The 12,487-nt window shown below is 38.5% G+C and overlaps 1 protein-coding gene across 1 annotated transcript in view; it reads left to right on the plus strand.

The window, feature by feature from the left end:
• The window catches only part of RNF219 (ring finger protein 219), a 41,093-nt gene extending 32,498 nt beyond the window's left edge, over positions 1-8,595 (plus strand). Inside the window, exon 6 of the mRNA XM_008051517.1 lies at positions 5,755-8,595. Within this exon, the coding sequence (XP_008049708.1) occupies positions 5,755-7,294 (1,540 nt within the window). The 3' untranslated portion in view covers positions 7,295-8,595. The remainder of the gene's footprint in view (positions 1-5,754) is intronic.
• Positions 8,596-12,487: the final 3,892 nt, after the last annotated feature.

Below are 12,487 nucleotides of genomic sequence, written 5' to 3' on the forward strand. Positions count from 1 at the left end.
TCTAGGAATGTAGCATTTTTATAACTGAATTCTTAATACTAAAAAGATAAAACTCTCTTGAGGAAGCATTGGCGAGTTCAGCAGCTCAGCAGCATAAAAATGCATGGGTCACTTCCCAAAGCTTCTCTTGTAGTTTAGAATGCTCCCTACCCTTAACCCTCCCAACACAAACTCAAGGAATCAAGTAAGAAAAAGGATGCTAGGGGATTTGAACTTTCTTCACCACCACCACATACAGTTTGAGTTTCCTACAGTCCTGGTCCTCCTTGTCCTCTTTGCCTAAATTATGCCTCCTACCCACCCTGTGTTCAGACACACAAGACAGAGACCAGTACCAGGACCTCTTCTTTTTTTCCCATTTCTATCAAACTCAGATTTCTGAAGAGCTTGTTAAGGGTGCTCACTTATGTGTAATCAAAAAGAGGAATTTGTACACTTGGAGAATCTCAGACTGGCAGATTGTGCTTTGGGAGACATACTTAGGAAGGGAAAGGGACAATGGAAAGCTCTTCCCTCTGAAACTTTATCTCGCTCTGTGTTTAAAATAAAGAAGCTACTTTCCTAAGATCTCTGAAAGGCAAGAAAGGAGAAGATACACAACTACAGCTATGTAGAAAGGCCATTCCACAAATAAAATCCACTCTGAGTGGGTCATTTTTTTTAGGTCAAGTGTGGCAGTTCTTTAAAGAAAACATTTGAGACTCACATAAATGTATTTGGTTTTCTTTCATATCAACCATTACTTTAATATAAGTAATCCTCACTTTGCACAGTGGTACAGGACCATAATAACTACTATGCAAACTAAATCTGCACAAAGCAGTCTTAATAATTAAAGGGAAAAATCACGATTGTTCTATAGCCTTTAACAATTTTTGTCAAAACATTAACTCTTAGTTATAAACGTATATGGAAAAAACGGTAAAACTAATATTTTGTGAATTAATATTTATGTGGTACAATTTGAAACATTAAAAACATTGAGAATTAAAGTGCTTTTGGGGGAAAATTTTCAGAAGAATAATTTCAATAGTGCTTACCTTCTCATCATGTAATTTGTGACACCAAGCGAGCATCTTTTCTGATACTTTGATGAATTGTCACACTCCTAAATTTGCATCAGTTTCAAACATTGTATCCTTTGTGTTCTCAATGTTGTGAAATGTTTCCACATTGCTTTAATGTGAAGTTTTTTTGTCAGTCCATCGTTTTCTCTAGATATTGTCATCCCTTTTTGCCACAACTACTTTTCTCATCTGTGTCAGAAAATTTGCCTCTACAAAGTCCCTATGGCATATCTAGAGTCTCTTGAACAGACTGGCATCATTGTAACATTCCCATGGTCAGCTGTTTCTTGCATAACTACATTGATGCATACATTCTAGATAAAAGGATGAAGGTTCCTCTCTTCACTCCCAGAGTTACCATTTTTTACTTCGGTTTTTTTTTTTTTGATTTGGAGTCTGTCGCCCAGATTGGAGTGCCGTGGCTGCTCCTGGCCACCGCAGCCTCAATCTGCTGGGCTCTGGCGATCCTTCCTCTTCAGCCTTTCAAGTAGCTGGAACTACAGGCGTGTGCTACCACGCCCGACTAATTTTTTTTTTTTTTTTTTATTGTAGAGATGAGGTCTCACCAAGTTTCCCAGGCAGGTCTCAAACCTGCGGGCTCAGGCAATCCACTCACCTCGGCCTCCCAAAGCACAGGATTTTTACAGGCTGAGCCACCGAGCCCAGCCATTTTTTACTTCTTTGCTACACCAGTTCTCTCTCTTGATTATCTATATTTGTGAAATGTCTGCATTTCAGTCTTGTACTGACTACAAGTTTGGTAGTCTGAAGTTTGGTAGTTTTGGCAACCCACTGAGCTTACTACATTTATCTCTTTTGTTGGAGCTGCCCTTGAGAACCAGAGAGACAGTGAATTACTCAAAAGTTCATAACTAGTTAATAACAGCCTAGCACTAGAGCTTAGTTTTTTTGACACCCATTTTTGGCATTTATTTCTTTTACCACATTTGCTTTCTTCTGACTCTCTTCAAACACAGTTCATTCTTTCTATGTGATGGGCTATGGAAAAATGTGGTTTGGGGAATTTTTTGTTGTTAGAGAAACTCTTACTCTAGTTACAGAGCCTCAAAGGTCAAAACAATAGGTCGGGAGCGATCTTGTATCTTTTTAGCTGCTTGGAAGAGAAGAGCCTTCATCCTTTTATCTAGAATGTATGCATCTGTTAGCATTGCAAGTAGAAAAATCCTTTAAGTTTCTGCTGGATTCTGGCAGAATACACTTCCCATATCAGTTGCAGCTCCCAAACTGCTCTACAGTGTTTTCTCTGGCATAATGAAGCCTTTGGCCATCACTGCTACTTTGAAAATCAAAGCCTTTGGTCTCTAATGGAATGTTTATAAAAATACTCCATTTTGAAATTTGCTCAGGAAAAGGAAGTATGGTAAATGATATTAGAAATCCCTCTGGCTTGCCTTGTGTCATTTAATGTTATGTACTCTGGAATTAGTGTGAATATGAGAGTATTAAAACCCAAAGATAAATAAGCTTTTATCCCCCTTGTTTTCTATGGAAGTATAGCATCAGAGATGTATCCCTAATTGTTATTTTTTAATGATAAAGTAAATTACCCTTTGCCAAATTTAATATAAGTATCTTGAATAAGCTAAAAAATCTCCTAACACCTATCTCAGAAGTCTCATTTATTTGCAGACTTTTTACTAAGGTAAAGGTTTTCAGGTGGAGCAGTATAGAATGTCAATCCTCTAGTTAAAAAGCTATACTGTATATATGCCCATCTCTTACTTTCCTGGGTATCAGTGAAAAAAAGAAAGTAAACAGATTTATAACGTAGTTAGCTTAATAATACAGTGATTGTCATAATACATGTAAAAGCAGACCAAGGACCTTTAGCTTATCCTGGGGTGTTGGCTCTGTCTTAATGTAAAGCACTGATATATCTTAAAGGTCTAGGGACCTAGCAGTGAATAAATACAAGACAACCAGATTCTTTGCTCTCCTTGAGCTTCTACTCTAATGTGAGAGACAGAAAACAAATTACATGGATTGATTAACTAATTGATCAGTTCCATGGCTTTTAGTATAAATTCCTGTCAGTTTTTCCGCTAGCACAGTTCCCTCATTAGCATGGCAAAAAGGTCTGATCTCTGAAAGTATTATATAGACTTGCAGAGTATTGAAATGAACCTTTGGGGAATTGAGGGCCATGACCTTTTCGAAAATAGCCTACCTCCATCAGCTTGCCTGCTTGTCCCTCTCATGTATGTTCTGTTGCTGGTCTTTGTTGTGAGTTCTCAGAGCACTTCAGCTTTGTCTCTGAAGTAACCAAAAAATATGCTAAAGGCTATCATTGACTTCAACTCCAAACCATTTGATGGTTCTTAATCTCGGTACTTTGGAAGGACAAGATGGGATGATCGTTTAAGTCCAGGAGTTCGAAACCACCTGGAAAATATAGTGAGACCGCGTTTCTTAAAAAAAAAAAAAAAAAAAAATACATAGGAGCATGCATGGTGTCTTAAAATGACATTATGTCAGTATGTTTGAAATTTCAAGCTAAAACCTGATAACAGAAGCTGCCAGTATCTGGGAAAGCATTCTGTATTTGTGACTAGTCTTTCTGTATATAGACCATAGACCTTGGAGTTTCCAAGGACTTCCTTTGGTAACAGTGGACTTCCTATCTTGAAGCATTATTTAATTTTAAGTTATTTTATTTTTCATCTGAGGATACTTTTATTGTAAAAATTGCATCTTGGTAGGCAAATGTAAAACATTTTTTTTACATTTATAAAAATTGCATCTTGGTAGGCAAATGTAAAAAAATTTTATCTTGGTAGGCAAATGTAAAGCTGTCACGTTTGCATTAAATAAACATGCTGCACAGTTTTTCCATTTAAAAGCATGGGCTACTTGATGGAGTAGTTATGATCAAGAACTCACAAACCTGTTTACTTAATGCACTTAAAAGTCTTTGTCCACTTTTTAAAAAAATTCTGTTACAGAACGACACTTCTGTCAAGTACGACATTTATAAGCCAGGATATTTTTAACAAAGAAGAGAAATCCCCATCATTCGTTTAACCAAATACAGTAGTAAACTTTGTCTTTAAAATGGGGAGACTTATTATTATGGTTGCTTTTGTTTTTGTTATTCCTATGGTTTTTGCTTTGTTTTTTAGAAATTGAAGGGAGTGTGCTCTCTCTGGGGATTCAGTTAATTGCACTGTGTAGATCAATATTCAGCAATCATGTCTTTTAAAGTCCTTTCTAATCCTGAGATTTTATGATTCTATATTTACCCTTGCCTCTGCTTTATTCCTTCAGTGACAAGAGAGCTGTGATCTGGTAGAGACTGAGCTGGGGAGTGAACTGAGCGAGAGGTTTAGAAGGTGATGGGCATTAAGTGGGGTATGAAATTTGTGGTTGACTTGAAGAGGTGCAATTACTGTTGGCTCCTTTTCTTCCTTTGTAGTTTCTTTTTTTAAACACTTAGTACATGTTCTTCATTGTAATAATTTTTTATAATTAGGGAAAAGAGCAAGAGAAACCTAAACTCAAGGTAAAAACAATTTTTAGAAGTCACTTCTCAAGTATCTTCCTGCAAACAGACAATCCCTGAATTCTTAGTGCTGGGTCAATATAGAAGTCATCAATAAAGATTAAGAAAAGACTTTTGAAAATAATTTTGGGGAGAAAATAAGGTATTCTTCATGGGATTAGAACGTAAGGCTTATGCTTATTGGCTCTTAAGTTGTTCCCTGAAAGATAGAATTTTCCTTAGTGATAAGAACAAACTTAAGGGAGCTATTTTATGCCCCTTGGGAATGGGACAGTCTTTTTTTGGCTTTATGTGTCCAGCTCCAAATATACCACCTAAGCTAAAGTAGGTACTCAAAAATTGTTTTCTGAGCTGAACCCAGTACTCTTTCCTGATGAAATAATGAAAACAAGATAATCCCCGGTAAAAGCAGTAAATTTTGAATGTGTTCTTTTTCAGTCACTCTCTTTCAGAAAATGTAAAAATGTTTTTTTTGTGTATATTAGAATTACAGGCACTGACATTGTATTTCAGAGTTGGAAGAAGTGAGATTGATGCCCAACACAGTTGTAAAATGCCAAAACTAAGCAGAGCTGAAATGTATTAAAGCTTAGTGCTCAGAAAAGCCAAGGAAAAGCTTCAGATCAAGGGCGGCTATAATTGAAAGGGTCCAAATAAGTATTTAAAACCATCCTTCCTGGGACTACTAAGATTTCTGAATTTCAAATTGGCATTTTATGTTTGACAAGGTGACATTGTATAAGAAATGTATTGTAAAACACTGCTGTACAATAGGAAAATGATTGAATGTAAATATTTCAAGATGTAGACCACTGTTCAAATGTTATCATAAATCTTTGCCATTGTTTTAGGGGATAACTCTTCATGCATATATGAGCTGAATTGATGGAGTTAGCTCTTTGAAGGGAAATAATCAGCATATTTCTGCATCTCTGCTACTACAAGTCTGATTTGACAACAAACATATCCTATTAGATTTTTGCTGTTATTATCATATGCTCATTATTAAGTGGGAAAACCATATTTTGAAAATAATGCATCTGGCCTTTGCCCTATTCATTGGGCACTGTTATGTGAAATTAGAATAGGATGGATCAGTTTGCACTCTTAACTTTGAAAAGCAAAAATCTTGAGCTGTGAGATTAACTCTCCTTCCATTCTTTGTAGGTTTGGAAGGTTTACAGTTGCTGCTCTTCAGTCCAAAGTAGAACAGTATGAACGTGAAACCAATCGCCTCAAGAAAGCCCTGGAACGAAGTGATAAATATATAGAGGAACTGGAATCTCAGATTTCACAGCTAAAAAATTCAAATGAAGAGAAGGAAGCTTTGAATTCCATTTGCCAGAGGTCACTTTCTGCAGATGACAAGGGAAACACAGGCAGTGAGGAAGATGTGGCATCCAAGAATCAAGGTGATAGTGCCAGAAAGCAGCCTGGCTCATCCACCTCAAGTTCTTCTCACCTGGCAAAACCCTCCAGCAGCAGACACTGTGACACCAGTTCTGCCAGGCAGGAAAGTGCCCCCAAAACAGAGCTCAGCTGCTCTAATAACAAAGACCTATATCAAAAACCAGTAGAAATAATGTTAGATGTGACAGATACAAGTATGGATACTTATTTGGAAAGAGAATGGGGTAATAAACCAAGTGACTGTGTATCCTACAAAGATGAAGAACTTTATGATCTTCCAGCTCCTTGTACTCCTCTGTCCCTTAGTTGCCTTCAGCTCAATACTCCAGAAAATAGAGAGAACTCTGTAGTCAAAGCAGGATGTTCCAAAAACCATTCAAACCATCTCAGAAAATTGGTGTTTGAAGATTTTTGTGATTCTTCAAGTGTTTCTAATAAGGATTCTTCAGAAGATGATATAAGTAGAAGTGAAAATGAAAAGCAATCAGAATGTTTTACTTCCCCAAAGACAGGATTTTGGAACTGTTGTTCTACAAGCTATGTCCAAAACTTAGATTTTGAAAGTTCAGAGGGGAACACGATAGCAAATTCTGTTGGAGAAATATCTTCAAAATTGAGTGAGAAATCAGGTTCATGTTTATCTAAGAGGTTGAATTCTATTCGCTCTTTTGAAATGAATCGGACAAGAACATCTAGTGAAGCATCAATGGATGCTGCTTACCTTGACAAAATCTCTGAGTTGGACTCAATGATGTCAGAGTCAGACAACAGCAAAAGCCCTTGTAATAATGGTTTTAAGTCAGTGGATTTGGATGGGTTATCAAAGTCATCTCCAAGTAGTGAATTTCTTGAAGAATCTGATAAGTTGGAAGAAAAAACTAAGCTAAACCTTTCCAAAGGTTCTCTTACTACTGATCAGTTAGAAAATGGAAATGAGTGGAAACCCACTTCTTTTTTTCTCCTCTCTCCATCTGACCAAGAAATGAATGAAGATTTTTCACTCCATCCCAATTCTAATCCAGGAACTAATGAAATCAAACCCCCGAGCTGTTTGTTTCAAACCGAGTTTTCCCACAGCGTTTTGTTAAGCAGTTCACATCGACTATTTGAAGATCAAAGGTTTGGGTCATCTTTGTTTAAGATGTCCTCTGAGATGCACAATCTTAACCACCTTCAGTCTCCTTGGTCTACTTCCTTTGTGCCTGAAAAGAGGAATAAAAACGTGAATCAATCAACAAAAAGAAAAATCCAGAGCAGCCTTTCCAATGCCAGCCCATCAAAAGCAACTAAAAGTTGACTCATTAGAAAGGTGTCATTTATGTTTTTGTCCTGAGAGGAATATGAAAGTTTTTAAAGTTACTTTTTTTTCCTTTCACAAAAGTTCTATAATTTTGAATTGATAATCTTTTGTTAGGTGTCAAGTCATAATGATGGATTAACCTGTACCCAGAATACTTTTGTTCTTTTTTTTTTTCATTTTGAAAAAACTTTGGTCTTTTTAGTTTTATTTGGGCATCTTTTTGACCAGAGAAGTTAGGGAGAGGGGTTTTTTTTTTTCCTTTTGTTTTTAAACAAAGTTTATGTGTCTGGGTTGGGGGTACATTGTTCTTTTTTTTAATCTTATTTAACTGTTAGCTACAGTGGCCTGTTAGTAAGCCTTAGTTATCTTCAGAACTTGGACTTCTTAAATAAAATGTTTAGTTTTGTCTACATACTGTTCATAAGACATTTAAATTTCTTTAAAGCTTTTTCTAGAGTGGAAATTATTTTGCCTGTTTATTTTATTTATGTTTAGTGATGGCCTAACTTTTATGCAAGGCCATGATGGAGAAATAGCACTCTAATCTTAGTCCAGTGTTGATTTACCTTTTTTTTAGGTTTTATGTATATGTATGCTTTGTCCAGTTTTTGTGGAAACGTCCTAGTAAAAAAGAATACAATTTTGTATATGAAAATATTTGTTTGATGTCAGGTAGCCGATATTTGCTCGTGTGTGTGTGTGTGTGTGTGTGTGTGTGTGTGTGTGTGTGTGTGTGTAAAGTCAGAAATTGAACATACTTGGAAAGAAGGCATGGAGCAGTTGGTTGTAGAAGAGCCTAAAAACTGTAGCTTTGTTGTTTCAGATGTAGAGATTCAAAAGAGGAGCTCATTGACAAGTTTTTGATCCACTTGCATCACAGGGGAGTGTTTTTGGGAGTGATAAAGTTCTTGTTTGCATGTTACTGTTCTTTGTGGAAACTGTATGCATGGTAGCATTTTTGCTTGCTGTGTTTTCCATACTAAAGAAAAAGAAATTTCAATTGGCTAATAGAATATCTTTTATGTAGGACAAACATCATTTTTTTTCCCCATGAAGAGTGTTGAGGGGGTGAGGATAGGTAAGAGGTAAAGCACAATTTTTAATTTAGGCTCTGAAAAAATCTGTTATTTTAAACATGTTTGGTATGCCTATATTGGCCTTCAAATATGGGTTTGTGTGATAATGACTTGTGTATCTAATGTGCACTGAACATTTCACATTAATACAGTACTGTTTTACATTAATACTGCATGCTTTTCTATGTGAATTAAATAAAGGATGTCATAAGCACTGTGTTCCTTGATGTTGATGATAATTCCTTGCCTCAGATATTGAATTAGCTTATAAAGACCAGGAAAACTTACAATTTTAAAATCGATTTTATAATACAGAAGTTAACAGACTATGGTCTATGGATCAAATCTTGCCTAAACCTGTTTTTGAAAGGCCTGTGGGCAAAAAAAATTTTTTACATTTTTGATTTTTTTTAATGACACAGGAAAATTATGTGAACTGAAATTCAAATGTGAATGTTTCTAAATAAAATCTTACTGGAACACAGCTGCACTCATTTGTTTGCATATTGTCTACAAAGCCTAAAATATTTACTATCTGACCTTTTATGGAAAAAAATTTACTGACCTTTGTTATACTAGATTCGGGAATAAAGTATAATTTTGGTTTTATCATATATATTTTCCAATAACTTTTTTATTATCTTTGATATGTTAAAGCTAATGGATACATTCAAAGCTATTAGCAGCTTAAATATCTTTGATAATATAGTTATACATTATAAACTCAAATGTAGAAATCTAAAATTTTTCGGTCACAGTATAAACTTAGGTGTGCTGTGATGTCTCCCTCAAATTCATGTTTTCTAACCCTCAAGGTGACGGTATTGAGAGGTGGGACTTTTGGGGGCAATTAGGCCATCAGGGCTCTCCCCCTGAATGGGATTAGTGCCCTTATTTTTAAAAAGGCAGGAGAGGGGTGTTCTTTGCCCCTTCCACAGTGAGGACACAGCTAGAAGAGGCCATCTATCAAGCAAAAAGTGTGAGCCCTCACCAGATACCACATCTGGGATGCCTCGATCTTGGACTTCCCAGCCTCCGTAACTATGATCAATTAATTTCTGTTGTTTGAAAATTGCCCAGTCTAGGATATTTTTTACATCACCCCAAATGAGCTAAGAGCAGTGGGTAGGCCTCATTCTAGTTCTGTCTGTAACCAATGTCTTTTTAATCTAAAAATATAATGATACTGTGACATGTACATCTGGAGTGTGTAACCTGACTTACTAATGACAAACCTGGATAAGAGCTTCTGTGTTGGACTATAGTATTTCACTGATGCTTATCTTCAGAAACATGTCTCTCTGGTTCCTAAAACAGTATTCCATGCATTCATTAAACCTGTGCCATTCCTCAATTAAAGGGAATAATTAATCTGTGCAGAATTTGATTTTAATCACACATTCTCTTTGCGCTGTTAATCATTTTACCATAATCTGAAGTCATAACAAATGTGGTGGTCTCAGATTTTAAAAATACCTAATAGGTGCACACACACACAAACTGTCTTTTGCTGAGATCATCTATTTTGCTAAACTAGCCTCTCATCAAATCCCCTTTTAAGCCCCTGTGAGCCAAGTACTATTATCACCAATTTACAGAAAAGCAAATTGAGGATTGGTGATCCCGTGGCTGGAAGGGGTAGAACCATGTCCTGGAGCCTGTGCTCCTCCTCTCCCGTGTGTGAGTGTTCACATTTGTAGACCGAAGGATAAGTGGATTTGAAATTTTCCAGTAATTATTTTCAAATAAGTATTTTGGGAGTATTAGCATGTTCTTTTCAAGCAGCATTTAGTTCCTGAGTCTGATTACTAAACAGAAACACAATGACAGGCAGTTGTGTGCCACTTAAAAATTCACAATTCTTGACATTTAGATTAACCTTCCCTGTTGGTTAGGAATAGATGCACTGGTGATAAAGAAGCAGACAATTGGTTCATGTTTTCGAAAAAGAAAACTTTCTGTAATGTTATGGCTACAGGAATGTGAAAGGGATGCTAGGGTGTTTTTGAGAGTTTTTTTTGTTTTGTTTTTTTGGTTGTTTTTTGTTTGTTTTTTCATATTCATCCTTTAATCTTTAAAGTCTTTATTCCACCCCAAAATGACATATTTTTCGTATTTCATTAAGTCAGCTGACAGAAAAGTGGAGTAGGATTTACAGTTCTTAATTTCAAATCTTTGTTTTCCTATCATCTTTGTGGTCATCTACATTGGTTTGAAACAACTACTGAACAACAGATGAGCTTGGTCTTGAACCATATGATGTTTCAAGAACGTCTTGTTTTTGTATACCTGAATGATTTTCAGTTATTCAAAGTGTAGTACATATAATAGATTTTTTTTTACCCTTTTGTACCTGTGGATGGTATGTGTAGGGCCTCAAACTGAGATGAACTGCTTATGCTATGTGTTCTGTTCCGCTAGAAGGGTTTCCCAAAGCCTCATTCCTATTTGTGGGAGTCCTACAACACAGCCTTTGCCTATCACGATGTAACCTGATCCTTTTAATAATACTTGGCAGAGAGAAAACCTTTTAAGCAATGATCTCAGAGTGCACAGCGAACATTTATTGCCTAATTCTCGGAACCCCACTCTGAGCGAGGAAGCGCCTATTAAGATGCATATTTCTTTTCAGAACTCATCTGGAGCGCCAGCTAGGACGATCTTCAGTTTTATATAACTGAGGCAGTCTAGAATGCTTTGAGTTACAGCTCTATGTCTTGAAACAAGAAGGTGGATTCTTAGGTCTCTCTCTGTCTCTCTCTCTCTCTCCTTTCTGATAAATGTTAGCTGGATTAAACAAGTGTGAAGTGTGGCCTTGTGTAACGTTTGTAACTTGGGGGTGTGAAGATCCTTTTCCTAGGGGCAAGGATTTGACTTAGACATTGACTAAAACTTACTGTGAGGGAGGGGGATGTATTTCTCATCCATTTTAATTCTTAACATTTGTGAGTAGAAAGAGTTCGCGTGTTGGGGATAGCGTGGAACGGTGAGGAAATCTGGTAGCTTTTTGGCAGAGAGAAAACGAGCTGTTATTCGTCCTGGGTCTTGAAGAACGAGTAAGAGTTCGGCTCGTAAGACGAAGTCTCTTCTGCTCAGCATGCCTCCGGGTGTGCTGGAGGAGACGTCTGCTTAGCCGCTTTCTCAGAAGAGGCGCTGAAGAAACCATTCCTTAACGTCAGGGCTCCTGACTGAAAAACGGCTTCCCGGATTGCTCCAGCCCGAGTTTACAAGTTTGGTTCGCTGCTCCTCCTCTTGGAGTCCCTCGGGGCCCCTGGGCTCGCCCTAGCCGCCCGGGCTGGCGGCCTGATGGCGAGACAGTGACTCCCTGGGCTCTGGAAGGCTTAGGAAGTGGCGGGGCTGGCCCATCATCTGTCCATTAAGACGACGCTTGGCCCTCTGAGGGCCAGAGGGGGCGACCTCGCCTCCTCCCGGGGTCTCTGTGCTCGGGGTGGGGAGGTGAGGTCCGGCCCGCCAGCGCGGGCTCTCAGCTTCCCTCCCCCGCCCAGCGATCTCGGTCTCCCGGGGTCCCCGCCGCCAGCGCCCGAGCCCTCCTTCCCTCCCGCCCTCGCCGTCGCCGCTCCCGGGCCTCTCGGGAAGACCCACCCGTCCGCGCCCTTCCAGCCGGAGTTTCCGCGCTCCGGAGGGCGCCCCCAGTCCGGCCCGCCCAAGCCCCACCCCAGCGGCCCGCTCTGTGGTTTCCTTCCATTTTATTACCACTCGCGAAACCTGACGATTAAGACGCGAGACCAGCAGAGTTTTCTTTCCACCTTAACCTTGCACACAATCCTTTAACAAATTAATTAATCCTAATGAATTAACACTTCATTTATTTAAACGCGCTACAGTCCATGAATTAAATTTTCATGCAGTGATTAAAGGCTGTTAAAATATGCATGATTTCGTTAAAATTTTATAATAAATCAGGGCAATGTGTTACATGACAAGGCAACTATTTCCCAGTCCCTCGCAAGGGGCTTTGATTTGTGCGGGCGGCGGGGAGGAGGGGCGGCTGGCGGCGGCGCCGGCGCGCTGCTGAGCCGGGCGGCGGGACCCAGCTCCGCGCTCCTGGGTTTGGACTGGCGGCCTCGCGGCTTCCTCCACTGCGTCCCGGCCG

Source organism: Carlito syrichta, unplaced genomic scaffold (genome assembly GCF_000164805.1).
Source record: "Carlito syrichta isolate Samal-C Ts95f unplaced genomic scaffold, Tarsius_syrichta-2.0.1 Scaffold183029, whole genome shotgun sequence".
Classification (NCBI taxonomy): Eukaryota; Metazoa; Chordata; class Mammalia; order Primates; family Tarsiidae; genus Carlito; species Carlito syrichta.